Raw genomic sequence first — 18,565 nt, 5'->3', positions numbered from 1 at the left:
AAATAACAAACTGAATCTAGAATTTTGTAGCTTCATTTTCATACGATGAAGCTATACAAGCATTACAAAAAGTAAATAAATATTTTAATTATATGAGAAATGAGTGCGATCGTTGCAAATAGCTGATATGGTCACACACGTCCTGCATGTCTTCGTGCAAAGAGTGGCCCAAAAGCCTATTTCTTCTTCTTCTTCTTCTTCTTCTTTAACAATATCTAACAAAAATGAAATTGCATTGTGTTATTCCCGTGACTTTTTTTTTTATGAGCTTCTTATCTAATTTGTGTGATGTGTTGCTTGTGAGTCACCCTTTCTCATTTTCTTTCTTTGTTCCCTTTTTTCTGATTGCATTTTGGTTGGGATTTTTCCATTGAATGTCAATATTGCATGCTATAAAACTTTTGAACTCAGCATGATTATATGTAGGTAAGTGGCTTAATTATAAATTAGTCTCCCTTCTTTATATTTGATAAGACAGAATTATTTGCTTAATTTTGGATGTGTACACTTTTCATTCATGTTGAGTATGCTTGCTGTAATGACAGTTATTGCAGGCATACAGTGCAAGAAGAAAATAACCACTTATACTGCTCTGCAGGTTGAGACAGCAACTGCATTTGTATGTTTCATATAAGATGTTTGTTATCAAATTAATTGAATTCTTTGAAATATCCAGAATATGGAGATGAATAAATGTTAAAGTATTCAAACAGTTCTAAAAGTTCCATGCTTTATACTGATTATTAATGTGCCATCATTGTGAGATGATTCCAAAAATTGTTTGATGTATTACTGTTAGGTAGGTTTTGAATTATAATGCACTGTAACATGATGGCCATAAGACATTGAAGCTTAAAAATTCTGATTTAATTTCTGTCTTTATCCAAGTGATGAGATAATATGACCAACACGCCGGTTGTTGTTTAAGTTCTGGGAAATTCTGTGGGATATTTACTTGCAGATGCCTTAAAGCCTGCATCTTTTCTGATATATTCATGGAGTAGGATGTGTAAGATGATTACCAAGAAGTATCACACACATTGTAATCAGCTAAGAAATTTGGAAGCTTTTGTTGAGTATGGAATGAAGATTTCCTGTAACAAGTCAGTGCCTATATTAAAATATAGTGAATCAAAGAGAGAAAATACAGTAAACCCCTTTTTAATGAATTTCTAGGTACCTAAATATTTTTTCTTAGAGGTTTTTCTTAGGTAGGGGCTTTGTGATGGCTCGTGGAAGGAATAATCCAAAAATCATAATTCAAGAATGTTTAGGCAATTACAAACTTATCAAGAATCTAACAATGGAAAATCCTGGATGGACTGTAATAATATTATAAAAAGGAAAGTTGCTACTCACAATATAGTGGAGATTCTGAGTCGCAGTTAGGCACAACAAAGAGAGTGGTATATGTAATCACACTTCTTACAGAACACATTCTTTAGTTTTGGAAAAATAAGATGAGGTGTTTGGTTTGTCCTTCCAGCCTACTGTAGGGACAGAAGTTCTCTCTCCAATTGGCTGATGTTTGTTATAATTGACTGGTCTACAGTAAAAGAGGAAAAGTAGTTCCTGACCATATCAAGTATCTTCACAGCAGCTGTGGAACATGGTGCAACGTCTTCTTCTTCTTCTTCTTCTTCTTCAGCATCGTCCCACCACTGCCTCCACCTCCTAACTCACAGTGCTCCTTCACTAGAATTTCACACTTGTCACTCACATTTACCTCGGGTGTGGAAGTCAAAGCATTGTCACCACAAGAAACAGTCCTGGAATGTGTCATTTCCAGCAACATTCGTGATTTTACTCCATTCTTCTTGTGGAATTAAGTTATCTACATCAGCAACTGATGTACAGGTAAATCTCTTTGTATGTAATAGTTAGATGCATACAGAATTTGAGTAAATAGTGTCATTTTATTTGTAAAATATTGGGTTAGGTGCTCACTTATGCTCATATTAAGTTGGAAAATGCAGTTTCATATTATTTTTACAAAAAATAACTATTATCTTTCTGAAACACATTTTAATGCGGAATTTATATACTTGAAAATTTAACACCGAAAACACACAATAATACACTAAAATCATTTTCGTTAAGTCCATCTGAATACTAAATAGCCTCTGGATCATCTGTATTGGAAGAATCTGATGATGCTATAGACGGTTCAATTTCCATGATGGATTTCCTTACGTGAAAATCCTTTGTGGCTGAAGTGTTCTCACTAGGTGCTTAACATTCATTTGAAGTGCCACACTGTTTTGCAAAGAAATTTTTGTTGGCTGTGTAGTTTTCTTTTCCAGCTGATTATACAATACCACTATTTGTAACATTTAAGAGAATTTTCAATTTCTGTCTTAACTGTTGCACTCAATACCTCTTTGTGCTAATGTTCTTCAAAAATTGTCATTGCAGCATAGATCATTTTCTTCATTGTCAGTTTTCTAACAGGCAGAACTTCCTCGGATCACTATTTCTTCTTCGTTACTGTTCTTACTGGAAACTACTAAATCTTCATTGTTACATCCCCTGAATGAGAGTTTAGAAGGCCATACACATTCTCTTCATTGTCATCAGTGAATCCAATCTGCTGTGCCATGTCTGCAATTTCTCTCCTTGCAGTGATGACATCACTAATCACTTCATCTTCTAGCACTAACACAGCATTGGGCCACTGTTTCCTTCATACACCATTGATACATTTTGTAGGAATTTCAGTCCATGCAAGTCTAATAACAGTCACTATCTTAATATTAAACTGTCACAAGAAAATCTTGGAGATAAGTTAATTATTTAATCATATTCTTTATGAGATTGGAGAAAGTTTTATGCTGAAGTCATGGTGGAGAGGAAGAATAGATATGACAGGTCAAGATGTGAGTGTATAGGACAGGTTGCTGATGATGTCTGTTGCAACAGTTACACTGATATTGAACAGGGGAAATTCCACGCAAAAAGAATGGTGAGCCATATCAAATCAAATGAAGGGTTGATAGCCAAATATCACCATCAACAGTTGTCATTTGTGAGGACAAACAGTGGAGAATCTGTAACAGGAAGAAGAGGAAAATTGCGGACACTAATCTTAGAACAACATATGTCATTATATTTATGTAAGATACTGTGTGAATCAGGCTTCATGTTTGATGAATGGTGGAACAGCCAGCTAACAGAAGACATTGGATGATTGTGAAATTTGTGTTACAGTGCTTTAAGAAAGAGAAATCACTAATATGTAATAAAGTGTGATTGATGTGATCCATACTTGCCTGTTAAACCATTTCCCCCCCATTGCATTTAGTTATAAACTGAGTTCCTTCTGATACTAATGCATGAATTTGGCAGTAAAAGCATTATGTCTTATTCCATGATCTAAAAATTGTACTAACATTGAGGTGCCAACCTGTGTTTAACCTGCTTTGTGCTTGTTTGCTGCATTTGCAAAACACTTTACATTTTTACCTGCATTGGATCTTAACGGCACAATCGCTTTGTATTTTTATGTTTTGGCGCATGCAGGTTTTATCCCAAATACTTGGAGTTAAAAGCGAGAATAAAAGCTGGTTCATGCCCTACGTTACACTCATCCTCAGATTCTGCCCTTCCGACACGTTCTGCATCACTACGAGACAAGTGTGATTCAAGGTAGGAACTTAAAATGCCCTACCTGTGAATTGATAGCTGTCCAGTAGTTTGCTGTTTTCAGTTTTGTCTCACTGCAGAATCAATTACGTGAGAATGGGATGCTTACTATGTAATGAAGTATGTGTAAAATGGTGATGGTGATGTTATTCATCTATGTTATTGCCATGGATATTACTGATCAACATGGGCTTGGTCTCACCAATGGAAATGCCATCTTGATATTTTACTGGCACAGTGAAAGTATTTCCTTTTTGTTTTGGTATGAGTGTGTGTGGAGAGGAACCAAACACCATCTTACCTTCTTCCAAATACATTCATCTGATTGAGCAAAAATAATGTTTGTGCATAAAAACTTTCTTTTAAATAACCTTTTAACATTTCTTAAAGGGCATTTTTCCTTATACAAGAAGAAAAACTTTAGGCATTTCAAGGGAGGTGGAAACTATTTCTGCTCTAAGAGTGAATTTGGGAAGCCTAAGCAATTGATTGTATATGCATTTCTTTCTGTATATTCACCATTCAGTTCTCAGTTTTGAAGGATAGTGCGGGTGTGTTCTTAGAATAATTAAGATATTCAAATAAAGTGTGGACATTCAATCGTATTCAGACCCTTCTCCAATGTTGCATTAACCAGTAGAAGGATAAATGTTGGCTGTGGCAAATATTATTCATTCTAGATCAGCCACACATTCGCAGAGAATTTTGAAAGTGCTTGTTAATATAGTGTAGTCGTGATTTCTTTCAACCAAACTATTCATTCAACTACTGTGGTGTCCTTGTTTTAACAAATTTAATGTGTCATGTTAGGATGTTATTTATTGTTGGGGGAGTGGATTTCTCCCATGTCTTCGTGGGCATATTTTGTAACAAGATACTCAAGAATATCGGTCCATTTCCCTCACACGAAAGCACATATAACTGGATGCACACAAACAGACATCATCCTCAGTAGCCCACTTTCCTTCCCTGTTGGTGTGTTAGTGGCATGGAGTGCATAGCTCAGTTGAGGGACATACGATTGTAGAGATGGTTTCTGTTATTGATTATCTAGCCAAGCTGAGTATCATTATGTGAAAAAACGTGTGCTTCTAAGTAATAATTGTCTCTGATCTCCCAGTTAAAGTGTAATATTGGATTGTACTTACAGACAGCGGCTAACCAATAGCATGGGTGTTTGCATGCACTTGGTTTGTCACAACACAACTGTTTCTCCTAGCACTTACATATTTATCAGTATCAAACAATGGAAAATGCAGGTGGGAATAAAAACGGTATTATGAAAAGGATAGGTTGCTACTCCCCATATAGAGGAGATATGTGTGTACGTGCATGCACATATATCAATGTGATGGGTAGGATGCTTTTGTAACCAAGAACAATCTTTCATTAACAAGGATAAATTGACTTCTTGCCAAAGGTCGTGTAGCCATGATGAGTTTTAATCACCCTTGGATTCTTGTATGGTCCTTTCCTCATAGAGGCATCTCTCAGCCTGTAGAGCAGTGGTTCCCAACCTGGGGGTAATTACCCCCTGAGGGGAAAAATGAAGTTTCTGTGGGATAAAAACTAAATGATTTTTATTCTATTTCAGTCATGAAACTAAATTATTTTCAAAAGATCATTACTATTATCACAATTTAGTAAGACTCTTAATATTGATTATGTAAGTTATCCATAATAACTATTTTCAGTTAGTGCCATCTGGTGGAGGTTACAGGTCCATTACATAGTCCATTCACTACACATATGTGTTCTGCTTTGTCCTATTCATTGCTGATGATAAAAGTGAGATATACACGTAACAAATGCTAAGTATCTCAAGAAAACGTCTTCTCAAAGTTGTAGATAGTAACTGCAGTTGTCCAGAAACTGCTTCATTACTTACTTCAAAACAGATAAATGATTGACAGCACAACTCAGCAGTAACTACATAAGACTGTATTATTATTATTATTATTATTATTATTATTTTTAGACTGGTTAGACACACGGCATTAACAGCTAGAAATTGTTCAATTTGTGCCAATTCAGAAGTAAAGAGTCCAGAAATAAAGTGATTCACAAACAGTAAGTATAGTGCACACATCTAAACTTGTTTCATTTTACATGGGGTTGCAGTGTGCAGGGTAAACAAGTGCCACAATGGAATGGAGTAATGTAGGGGAAATATTTATTGTAGCAGGTGTCTACCCTCACTGTGGATAATCCAGATTGGAATGTAACAATTTTATGAGAAGAAAAGTTGCCACTCACCATATAGCGGGAATGCTGAGTCACAGAGGCACAACAAAAAGATTTTCACACTTAAAACTTTCGGCCAATGGCCTTTGTCAACAACAGACACACATACGTGCGCACATGTGCGCGCGCGCGCGCACACACATGCACACGCACACTCCCTTCCGCAAATGCAACTCTCCCACACTTTTTAAGTGTGAAAATCTTTTTGTTGTGCCTATCTGCGACTCAACACCTCCGCTATATGGTGAGTGGCTAGTTAGCTTTCATATCTGAGAAAAAGTTGCTGGTAGCACTTGCGATGGACCATGAATTCTGTAATAAAAGTGCTCCAAGAAAAGTCTTCCGTTCTACAGTTTAGTTAGGTTCTAAAGGTGGTGATAATGTAGGTGAGGATGACACTGATTATAGACTCTTAAGCTCCAGTGCTATAGAAGATATGTGGTGCCATTCCATCAACAGGTTTTTTTTTTTTTGCCCCCCGAATCCTGCGGGTATACCCGAAAAAAGTTTTTTCGGGTCGCAAGTCTTCACTCTGATCCGATCAGAGCAGACTTTCAAATTTCCCCTTCAAAAGTCAGCTGCGTAACAGCAGTTCACTTCTGCAAGATCGCATATTGTGATCCTTAGTGTCCTCAAAGGAGATTTTGAGGGAGGGTGAGAGGGAGGCTTAAAGTTCAGGCAGTTGCCTCCTGCTGGAATTTGGTCACAGGTTTTTTATTTCTTGAAAAATTCTCACAAACGTCCAGTAATGAATGTCAGTGACCCTACTAAGCTGCAGATTTAACATATCATGCATGATAGAAAATACTGTGACTTCATCAGAAACTATGCATCTTGGGTATTTGTGTTCATTGTACTGTTTACAGGAGATTGTGCTGGTTCCTTGAAGTGACAGTACTTTCAGTACTTTTCTGCAGTCAAGATGTATGCATACAAGTATGGAACAATACCAAAGTAGGCTTTTTACTCTTACTTTTTCCCCCCCAAGAGGCTTCTTGAGAAAAACTGATTTTTAACATTCTGACCAATCAAAATTACAAACCTTTTTATTGTTATAAAGTGTCTATCTAAAAAGTTAACATTATATCTGTTCCAAATTTATGCCATTTGTTGATTGTCTACATTTTGATTATACAAGGAGAAATAAAATAAATGAAAAGGAAATGGTTTACATTAATTCACAGATTGCTTTCTTTTCTACATTTTTTGCTTACTAACCCTGTCTTTGGTGGTATCACTATCTATATTATTATTATTATTAATAACAATAATAATAATAATACTGGAGAATGATGAATTCAAATTATACTGGAACAGAACCATTATAACAGATAAAACAACACCACATAACAAACCTGACATCATACTCACCAATAAAAAGAAGAAATTAACACAACTAATCGAAATATCCATACCAAATACAACAAATATACAGAAGAAAACAGAAGAAAAAATTGAAAAATACATCCAACTGGCTGAGGAAGTCAAGGATATGTGTAATCAGGATAAAGTTGACATTATACCAATTATACTATCAACTACAGGAGTCATACCACACAATATCCACCAGTACATCAATGCAATACAGCTACATCCAAACTTATATATACAACTACAGAAATCAGTAATTATTGATACATGTTCAATTACCCGAAAGTTCCTAAATGCAATATAACACATACCATACAGTTAACAGGAAGTGACGCTTCATTAAGGTCCGTGTCACTTTCCATTTTTAACCAGACTTAACGTCTTGAGAAAGTAAAGAATAATAATAATAATAATAATTTTGCAACATGAAGTCACCCAAGCAATTAATGCTACTCACAATTGGAAAGCTCCTGGAAAAGATAAAGTAGCAAATTTCTGGCTAAAGAAGTTCACCTCAACACATTCACATCTAACTAAATTATTTAACAGTTACATTGCAGACCCATACACATTCCCTGATACACTTACATGGAATAACTTATCTGAAACCTAAAGATGAAGCAGACACAGCAAACCCAGCTAAGTATCGCCCCATAACATGCCTACCAACAATCTACAAAATATTAACTTCAGTCATTACACAGCAATTAATGACACATACGACACAGAACAAAATTATAAATCATTATAATAAATTTCATTGCTTCTCCTATATACAAATACATTGCCTCTCTTCTTGTCTCATTGGTTACATCAAACTATCACCCAATATGAAGATGATGACTGGCTTAGGTAGTAAACAAAAAAATGAAGATAAAAATTAGTGTAAACAACTTCTTTTTCAAGGTTTTTAGTCAGATAGTTCATATCACCAAAACAGTTTGTGGTTCTTATTAGTCACAATATGTATAACAATTTCTCAAGGAGCTTTTTAAAAAAGAGGGGGTGTCTTACATTCATGGTTGTCTCATTTATGCGTAAAATGGTATTATTTAAATATGTGTACCCTTTATGTATCAATTTAATCTACTTTAAATATACTAAGGGGCTATCAATCAGTGGTTTCTGATATGCTTCTTGTCAAATTTAGTTGTGACATGACACATTTTCACATTCTATGAATCTGTTATATCAAAAATGGGGATTTTAGAATCTTGTTCCCTTTTGGAAAAAGTTTTGAGGACACCTGTGATGGTGATACTTATCTCAATGCAAATCAGCTCACTCACATGCTGATTGAGTGTGCGTTTAGTGGCAATTAATCATTCCAGCTGCACTGTTTGTCTTTAATGTTAGATTCCACTCTAGTAAAAATCTTAATCCACCTGAGCATATCGCTTTTGTCAGTGGCGTTAACTCTGCACATAGCGGTATTTTGAGAGTGTTTGGCAGCTTGCACCCTTTTATTCCAAGAAATAATTTGCAGCATAATGCTTCAGTTTAGGATTCATTATTCAACTGGAAGGACTAAAAGTATTTGTTGGACTTCTATAAAGAGGAGGTCAGAGCAATTACATGTGTAATTTGAATGAATGTGTGTCTGTGACTGTACAGAACTGTTAATCAGCTAGCTTATGAACTTACTACTATTTCTTCATAGCCCCAAGAGAGTGGAGTATCTCACAAAGTGATTAAGGAAACGTTACATGTATGAGAAATATGTTCATACTCACAGACCACAGAGTACAATGTGGTGTCCAAATGTGCAGATAGTTCTGAGTTAGGATTAACATCTCACAGAAAAGCCAATTTTTATTTACGTTAGTGATAAGTGTTGCCCTTGGGACTGCACAATTTCTCCTTAAACTTTGCTAATCTCTGGCTGGCTGTGTGGTACAAAGTTCGACATTTCACTGTGATCACTGATTAGATTTTATTAACATTTCATGTTTCAGTAATTAGTTACTAATATGAGTAAAACCGTCATAGATAGGAGTCTGAAGATAAAACTAATAAACCTGAAACTTGTATCACTAATGGTCAGATATTGATTGAAACCTCTAGTAGTTGTTGTCGTGATTCGCAATTTGTTCACATTCTCATTTCCAAATAAATGAAAGCTATGTTCTCCATCGTTTTTTTACTCGCTGCATCCAAGGAATAAACATTTATGATACACACTCATGACAATGGCACAATGTACAGTGATAAAGCTCCATCTTACTGAGAGCTTTCTTATGCATTGTATGGACTAATTACATTTCTTCTGATTTTTACACGGTCTCACATGCCAGAATCAAATTAACTAACATGTGGGATCATTCACTTTGGGTTTAGCTATTGTTTATCATTGATGACATCATTTGATATTCATGTTTCTCTAAAATTCATTGGAAAGAAATGAAAACCTTAATTCTTTATTAATGCCATTCTGTGTCTACACATGTGGTGCTTAAAATTGGAGGCAAAATACTTTGACTGGATCACTGGAAAGTCTACTGTGAAAGGAGGCCTTAGAGAATGAGATGCTACCTCCCCTAAGTTATTCACCTTGGCTGTGAAGGATGTGCAGATGGTATGCTGTCGATCAGGCGTAAAGCACTAAGCTAGCTGATTTGCTTTTACCATTGCAGAAGTGGAAGCCATCCATGTGTTGTCAGCACTGAGCAATGTGGAAATTGTTTATCGTGTACTTCTCGTCTTTTCTGATGGTCATTGTGCTGCTTCCCGAGCTCAATAATTCATTATTGTTCGAAACTATACCACTTGTTGGAAAGATGTGGTTTGCTGACATATATGCACAAATGTTCTCTGCCATCTTTAAACAATGTTTACTGCCATACAAAAATATATCTCCCTGTACATACCATTAACAAAAGAATTTAACTGACTTCTTTCTGCTTGAGGAATGTTACAGTTTATTAGCTAACTGGCCCACATTAATCTCAATTTTACTTATAAATACTCATTATTCCATCCCCACTTTATCATCATGCCCATTTATTGAAACACCTCTCCCCTTACAAAATCTGTGGATGGAATATTTACTATTAATTGACTGTAGCTGACACATTCTCTTTTCATTGTCCTTTATTAAGATTTGTAAACTGAAGTAAATTGGAATTTGTTTTATTGTGTCTTGTTTTTTAATACTTGGTTTCCTTAGTGTAAGCTCCATGTATCTTATTATGTTTTCTATGACATAGCATCAGTGACACAGTTGCCCAGTTCAATAAATATTAAATTCAGTTAGCTCTTACACATTAGGAGAAACACACACACACACACACACACACACACACGCGCGCGCGGAGCAAATTATAAATGTTCAAACCAAATTCTTTGGTTCATTTCAATTGCAGGTTCTCATGTCAGTCAGTTGATTTTCAGTTCCACTGTTTATGTCTCTATTTTTCCTGTAGACCAATATAAAAGTTTGTTTTGTTTCAGGGGTATTAAAAAAGAAGCTGATGATGCTGTTTCCCCAGTATCAGATATCTTGAATGCTGTTACAACAGGAACAACCACAATAACCACTCACACCTCACCGACGAGGCAATCTCTTCCTGTAGCCAACAGTCCCTTACCAACTAACCAAGTTAGAAGGTAGAGTATTAATTACGCATTTATTTTGTGATAAGATTTTAGAAAATATTTAACTATGATGTTTCAAATAGGATTACGTGTCAACATGACATTTTGATGGTGATGTGGTTCATTTTTGTAAATGGAGAAATCTGCACTAGTTTGGGAATGATGTGACTCACAGGATGATCACTGATGTTTGATTCTCAAAATGTAATCCAAGAACAGTAATTTTCTGAATGTGACACAAAAGCGTTCCATGCATTCACCGGGCCGTCATGATGTGATACTGCTTTTGATAGAAAAATAATGCAGTTGCAATGATCATACCATCTGCAAATAAGGGGACCATACGAACTTTGCCTCTGATTTTTCATATTGGCAGTGTGTGTAGGGTACATTTAGGACTTCAGCACATGTCAACAGGAAGACACAACTTTCAGGTGTGTTCTAGAAAATAGAATTTGAAAATTTTTGGCGTGCTTATATATTTTGAATAGTCACTAGTGTTCAAATAGTCCACAACTGAGTGTAAGCACTTAGTTTCATAAGTGTGAGGTTTCTGGATCTAATTTTACTGCTGATACTTTTATTTCATTTTCACATAGTTCTAATAACAAATTTACTATGACTGTGCAAATTATAAATATCTAACAAATACTGGATTTTCCTCTACAATTTTGGAAATAAGTTTCTATTATAACAGTATTTGGCATTCCATATATTTGCTGTACGTCACAGTACTTATTGTTTTCTACTGCGATCAGTATCATCATGATTTCTGTGGTCTCCATAGGTTACATATTATACTTGCCGTAAACGTAGATACAATAATGTAAATAGGAGGAGTATACTGATTTGATTGAAAGCTTTCCTGTATCCTTGTTTTATTTCCAATCTCCTTACTTTTTCCCTTTTATTCCAGATAAAGATTATGAACATAATAAATGAATCATTAAATATTGTTGATTTTCACAGTCATAATAAATTCTTTTAGAATTACTTAAGAATGTGGAAAAACGTAGTCAGTGAGATTCGATCCAGTGACGTCGCGCTTACAAAAGCAAGCGCTTACTCCCTTGGTAGTGGGCTCTTTGAATACTAGCAGCCATACAAAGTTAAGAGTTATCTTCCTGTTTACGTATATTGCAGTCCTAGTCGTTTCCTACAAACTCTGTCGATATGAATCAAATAGAAAATGCATGAGGGGAAGTTTGTACAGCCCCTTGTTAGCAGTCACTTGGTGGGAAATTCAACAATACACTGTTCCCTATCCCAACTGTCCTGCAGGTGATGTCTTAAGGAAACACATATTTGCGTGGTACGGCACAACTTCTGTTTAACTGTCTAGTGTGTATTGCTGATTTGGGGCCCACACATTTTCAACTATGGGAATATAATAATATGAGGCTATGTGGTTTCCACAGTTGTGTACACTGCCCACATTTTATGGTTTCTTAACCATTTTGAGGTAAACGATCAATACACTGCTCTCTGCTTAGTCATATTAACCTCCTTGTGGTTTACCTAAAAGCTCATTTCCCCATCTGTTGCCATGGAATTACTTGACAACTAAAGAACAGTATTATTAATTTACTTGCCCAAGGATCATTTTCAAATTGTGTACTTTCACCCATGATGATTGTCTAAGTTACAGACAAGTTTTATACAAAGCTCAGCAGTGTGTCAATAACATCCCTGGCAGATTTGAAAGTAATTTGGTTAAAGCAATTTAATTACTTTTCATGAACTAAATAATTTTTCAAGTTTGATTTGTAACCTCTTTCAAAATGATAGATTTCTGAAACACACTTTTACATTGACTAAATAACTAGTGTTATCACACTTTGGGGGCAAAGTCAATGTAACTTTTTTCAAATCAAACAAACAGTTTGTGTCTACAATAAGTTACTTCTACTCTGAGTTAAGGAGAGAATATTTTTATGTGTATACTCAGATTGTGATCAGTGTTCAGTTGATATATAATGGACACAATTGTGGAGCAAAAAATTGAACTACTGTTTCTTGTATCAATGTCACCTATTTGCAGTATACTGTGTACTTGGGTGAATTATCTGTCTCAGCACTGATTCGCTTAAATTTGTTGAGCTAGTTGCACAGCTGTTTTTCTTTTAGAGCTTAGAATACATATGAAGGACCTACAATACATACATTTTAGGGATGTTGCGTCATCATATGGTGCATTTATTCTTTTAAAAAAAGTTTGATGTACCCCTCCACAAAGTGTCATTCTGGTTTCCAACAAAGAAGATAATAATCTGCTGGATTAAGATCATGGTAGAAATGACAAGCTAGAAAATGATCTGTTGGAATAGACAGAAGAAATTCTCTTTATTCTTTTTAAATATCTTGAATCTATCTCATTTATATTACATTCTCCTGTTCTTGTTTCTTATTTTTTCTTAAGGGGATAGACACAGTTTTGAAACATTTTGGTATTATGTCTTTTGTTAACCTAATGTTAGAACATTGTGCTATTGTCATAATAATAATAATAATAATAGTAATAATAATAGTAATAATAATAATAATTTTTGTGAAGGGCCAGCTTGCTCCTTTTGTTTGGTGCATTAATGCAGGAAAGTGAGCAGTGTATTCTGCATAGAGAGAGACAGGGGATGCAATGTGATGTTCCCAGTTGGTCTCCTGTCATTCTATCTTTAAATAGCCAGTGTTTAAGGTTTCTTTTTTCTAACAATCCTCCTTGTTTTTCTTAAAAGTTTCCCATTATTTAAATTAGCCACTAAGTTTTTCATGACATATTTTCAGTGTTCTCAAACTAAATCACATTTAGTTCATTCATTGAGCTACAAAAAGTTACATTTTATTTGCGCGTGCCCACACACCCACCCACCCACCCACACACCCACCCACACACACACACACACACACACACACACACACACACAGTTTTGAAACATTTTGGTATTACATCTTTTGTTAACCTAATGTTAGAACATTGTACTATTGAAATTGTGTCTATGCGCGCCACCTCAAGGTGTTGCAGGTATCTGACACAGTAAGGAATGTGTATAAACAGAGCAGTAATGAATGGAAGAGAGGGAGTCATTCTAGCAATGATACAGGCTGAAAATGGGGAAATAAACTGACACAAGTGATCTTGACAAAGGGTAGATTGTCGTGACCCATTGCTCGGGAAGAGCACCTCAGAAATGGCAGAGCTGGGTGGGTGTTCATATGCTGCTGTATTGAGTACCTGTGGAAAGTGGTTAAAGGATGGTGAAACCACAAGTAGGCGACAAGATGTTGGGTATGTCTTCTTCACCGAATGTGGAGCCACCGTGACAGCTGTACACTTTGTGAACTTCATTGTGGACCACCTGTGTCCTTTCATGCGTGATGGCGTGGCATCTTCCAGGAGGATGACTGTATCGCAAGGCCAGAATTGTGCTGCAGTAGTTTGAGGTACACAGTAGTTAGTTCACATTGATATCTTGGCCACCAAATTTGCATGATTGGAATCTGATGGAACACATCTGGAGCATTATCAGGCACTAGTTACATGATTGCAAACTGCTGGCTCATAATTGATGGGAATTGCATGACCTGTGCATAGACTTCTGAGGCCATCTACCTCTGGAAGTGTATCAAGGACATCTTGAATCCATGCTATCCAGATTTGCTGCTATATTGTGCTCCAAAGGTGGACCATCTACATCAATACTCAGCAAACAAGTGTGAAGTGCATGGTGACAATCATTAGGGCTTTTCTCAATTTCATTCCTGTATGAAGCATGAGAAAAATTAGTACTTAAATGCTCTAATTAACCTAAACTTACTTCCACAATCGCTGTTGGAGCTATACATAGGAGGTTGAACCACATTCCTAGATTAATCACTTAAAGTTGGTTCTAGAAACATTTTAAGAAGGCTTTCAATGACTAGGTTGTGTCTATCTTAAAGAACATGCCAGTTCTACCCTTTGAGCATATATGTGACAGTCTCCATTGTGTTGCCATTCTTTGTATATATGTTGAATCTCCCTTGTTAGTTTCATTTGGCACAAGTCCCACATACTTGAGCAGTATTCTAGAGTGAGTCTCACAAATGTCTTTTATCCATTTCTCTTTGTTGACTGATTGCATTTCTGTAGTATTCCATCAATGAACCACAGTTTGCCACCTGCTTTACCTACGAATTGAGCCTGTGACTTGTTGTTATAGGATATTACACCCCCCACCCCCAAAGTGCAAAACTTTACGTTTATGAACTTTCAGAGCAAGTTGACAATCTTTGCATCACTTTGAATTCTCATCCAGATCCAACTGTATATTTGCAGAGTTTTTTTTTCAGATAGTAATTCATTACCAATAACTGCGTCTGCAAAAAGTCTGAGGTTACTATAGTTTGTAAAGTCGATAATATACCATGTGAACAGCTCAGGTCCCAACACTTCCATGGGGCACATCTCAGTTTAGTTTCAAGTTCATCAGTAGTTGTGCCACCAAGTAATCTTCAATCCAGTCACAAATTGTTCTTGATACCCCATTTAGTGCTTTCGGTAACAACTGTATTTTGTTACTGTGTCAAATGTCTTACAGAAATAAAAATTACTGCATCTATCTGACTGCTTTGATCCATAACTTTCAGAATGTCATTAGCGAAAAGCATGATTCGGGTTTCACATGATCGATATTTGCAGAATACATGCTGGGTGACAGGGAAGAAGTAATTCTGTTAGAGATACCTCATTACGTTTGAGCTCAGAATGTGTTTTAAGATGCTACAGCAAAGGGATGTCAAGGATATTAGAAAGTGATTTCTTGGATAACTTCAGCTACCTTTCATGTAGATGGTATCTTTGGTATATTATGGGTAAAAGAGGGGCTATGTCAGCTGCAAATTAGGTATAGAATGTGATAGTTCCATCAGGCCCTGAGGCCCTGGAGCTTTGTTCAATTTTAACAATGTCATCAGTTTCTCAAAGCCACTGACACTAGTATCTATTACATTCATCCTTGTCATGGTATGAGAATTCAATTTGGGCAGTTCCTTTGGAACATTTAAAAACTTAAGCAAGCATTTCTGATTTTACTTGCTACCCTCAGTTTGTTACTGTGTCATCTGTGAACATCTAGACACCAGAATTACTTCAGGTTTCAAGAGGGATCCTTCGATGATAATGTGCTACTGTAGTTATTCACTTCATGCATTGCCCTCGTAAAGCTAAACGTGTTCCATTCAGAAACACTGTATATATAGCTATATGCTTTGTTTTGCACCTTTTATACAGTTGTCACTGTTTGTTTTGAAGGTTCTTTACAGTAACCACATATCATGGGAAGGCCATCCCATTATGAACTATTCTTCTAAAAGAAAAAAAGTCTAACAGACCTGTGCTTTAAAATGCATGAGCTATGAGCTCTTGTTCAATGGAAGAAATTTGTTTGACAGTACTGAAGATGATGTGCTCATAGCTCTTTACAGTATGCATTTTAGAGCCCTTATTTTCTAGACATTTTTTGGTTCAAATGCTCATTCCTGTCATGTCCTTGAATATTGGCCGTTCTTCCCGGTACACTCTATATAAATATTTCTGTTTGTTTTGTTTGCCCTTTGTACTATGTTAATCATTGTAACTACAAATACCTCATGGTTACTAATAACAGTTTCAATGTGAATGTCTTCAAAGATGTGACGGCTATTTGTTGCCATTAGATCCAATATATTTTCATAACAGGTGGGGTTTCAAACTACCTGTTGTGGGTAATTTTCAGAGAATACATCTTGTAAATTTTGACAAGATGGCTTGTCGTCCTGATCACTAACAAAATTATGAGTGACAGGAAGCTAGAGTTATAAGTTTATGTTCACCTATAATACTGAGTCTTGCCCAAACAATCTCACATTCAGTTTCAATGTTGGTTGACCTGAGTTTCTTATCTGCTGTGATACATATGCCACCTCCATTTCCCATTATCTTATTCTTGTGCTACAAGCTTAAATTTTCTCCAAAAATCTCACTGCTGTCAATTTTGCATTGTAACCAGTGTTCTGTACCTAGTAATGTATGAGCTTTAATGCTTTCTGCGCTTCAAACTCTGGCACTTCGTTGCGAATTCTTAGCTATTAACCACTAGGATTATAATACTTCTTCCTGTGGGAGAGTCATTTCTTTGGATCTTACACTGATAATTCTGGGTCTCTTGGACTAGTTGGAGAGTTGCCTACTCTGAAACTATGACCATGTGTGAACCCCACAGTCAGCCAGCTACTTGAGTAGGGTGACCCTACAGTTTCCAACCCTATGGCGCAATTCCAGGAAGTCACAACGTAGCTTGTCACAGCATTTTCAAAGTCTCTGGTTCAGCACTTCCACTTGATTCAGAACCAAAGGGCCACAATCAGTTTTGGTGACAACACTACAAATTGTGAGCTTTATTGAAACTCCATGCACAAGGCTGGTCTCCTCACCCTTCTCTGCCAGTCACTGGAAAGAACCATGCATGACCCTGGAGCTCAGAATATAGGCATCATTTTTAACAATTTGCACTACAATCCGCAGTTGGTTACATCTTGTTTCTTCAGAGGCTGCCACAATAGCCTCTCCAACAAGGTGAATGTGGCCTCCTGGCACACACGCACTGAGTGCACGTGGTGTTCCTTCCCATCCCTTGCTGCCATTATTTGCCGCATGCCTCAACTGGCAACTGTTAATAAACCCTACCCTTTTGCTTTTGCCTGACACAGCTCATTTCCCAGCAAGTGAGTCTCTCACTGGTTCATATTCAGTTTAGGTGCCTCCCCCCCCCCCCCCCCCCCTCCCGTCCAGGGCAACTAATTCTATTACTGGTATGCCACTGACATTCAAGTACTGATAGATCCTATACTTCCAGCAGAGCAGACCATATTCATAGGATAGCCCTCGTGACACATCCATTTGCAGCAGCTTCCAATCACTTGACAGTAGTTGGGGCAGCTTTCCAGCTGCTTAGGATCAGCAGCTAACTCTCCCCATGCCCGAAATCAGTATACACAGCGGAACTGCATTGTGATTGGTGTAGTATTTTACAGAACAGTAAACAAATAACTTTAAACTAAGCTTACTTAATTTCTTTTAATATGTGGTTTAATAAACAAGTATTACCAATTGCCTTTAAGAACTGAGGCGATTAACAGCCAAAACGAGATACTTGTTATGACAGCAGAAAAACTTGGTTTATAATTGACTCTTCCTTTGAAGCTTTTTGAGGTTCTGGACACTAACAAATTCGAAAACAGTGTTAATTTATGTCAGACATAGACATTATGCAGTGCTGGTATAAGACAGAACTGTGACACAACGCATTAGGTACTTACAGTAATTGTAAATCTCAAATGTAAAATAATTACAGAGTAAATTAGGCGAAACACTTGTATCTTATGAAGATTGTCAAAAACGGATGAAAGTTTTTGTAGAAGAATCACTGACATATACGGTAAAATTGCAGAATGTTTGTCTTTGAACAAGGATACTGTTGCCAGTAGTTTATACAAGGGTTGGAACTTTAATAGTGACAACTATTTATTTACAGCCCTTACAAAATAGATAAGTTACTGAGCTTCGAAGTATTCACCATCATTGTGTATAACCCTTTGCCAGCAATGTGGAAGTCGTAGGATACTCTTAGCAGAGCCAGTTGTGTTGACAGTTCGAGTGGCACAGTATATTGCCCGACAAATTCGTAGCAGTTCTGAAGTG

At 36.5% G+C, this 18,565-nt stretch overlaps 1 protein-coding gene across 6 annotated transcripts in view; it reads left to right on the top strand.

Moving 5' to 3' along the window:
• LOC126260807 (protein phosphatase 1 regulatory subunit 12A) overlaps positions 1-18,565 on the top strand; it is a 350,453-nt gene that overhangs the window by 207,201 nt on the left and 124,687 nt on the right. For 5 of the 6 annotated variants that reach the window (XM_049958170.1, XM_049958169.1, XM_049958171.1 and 2 more), the window contains 2 exons: positions 3,520-3,645; positions 10,708-10,863. In XM_049958170.1, the coding sequence (XP_049814127.1) occupies positions 3,520-3,645; positions 10,708-10,863 (282 nt within the window). The remainder of the gene's footprint in view (positions 1-3,519; positions 3,646-10,707; positions 10,864-18,565) is intronic. The other variant, XM_049958174.1, reaches the window with a different exon arrangement.

This window comes from Schistocerca nitens, chromosome 5, assembly GCF_023898315.1.
Source record: "Schistocerca nitens isolate TAMUIC-IGC-003100 chromosome 5, iqSchNite1.1, whole genome shotgun sequence".
Lineage (NCBI taxonomy): Eukaryota > Metazoa > Arthropoda > Insecta > Orthoptera > Acrididae > Schistocerca > Schistocerca nitens.
This window is presented reverse-complemented; position numbering and strand designations above follow the sequence as displayed.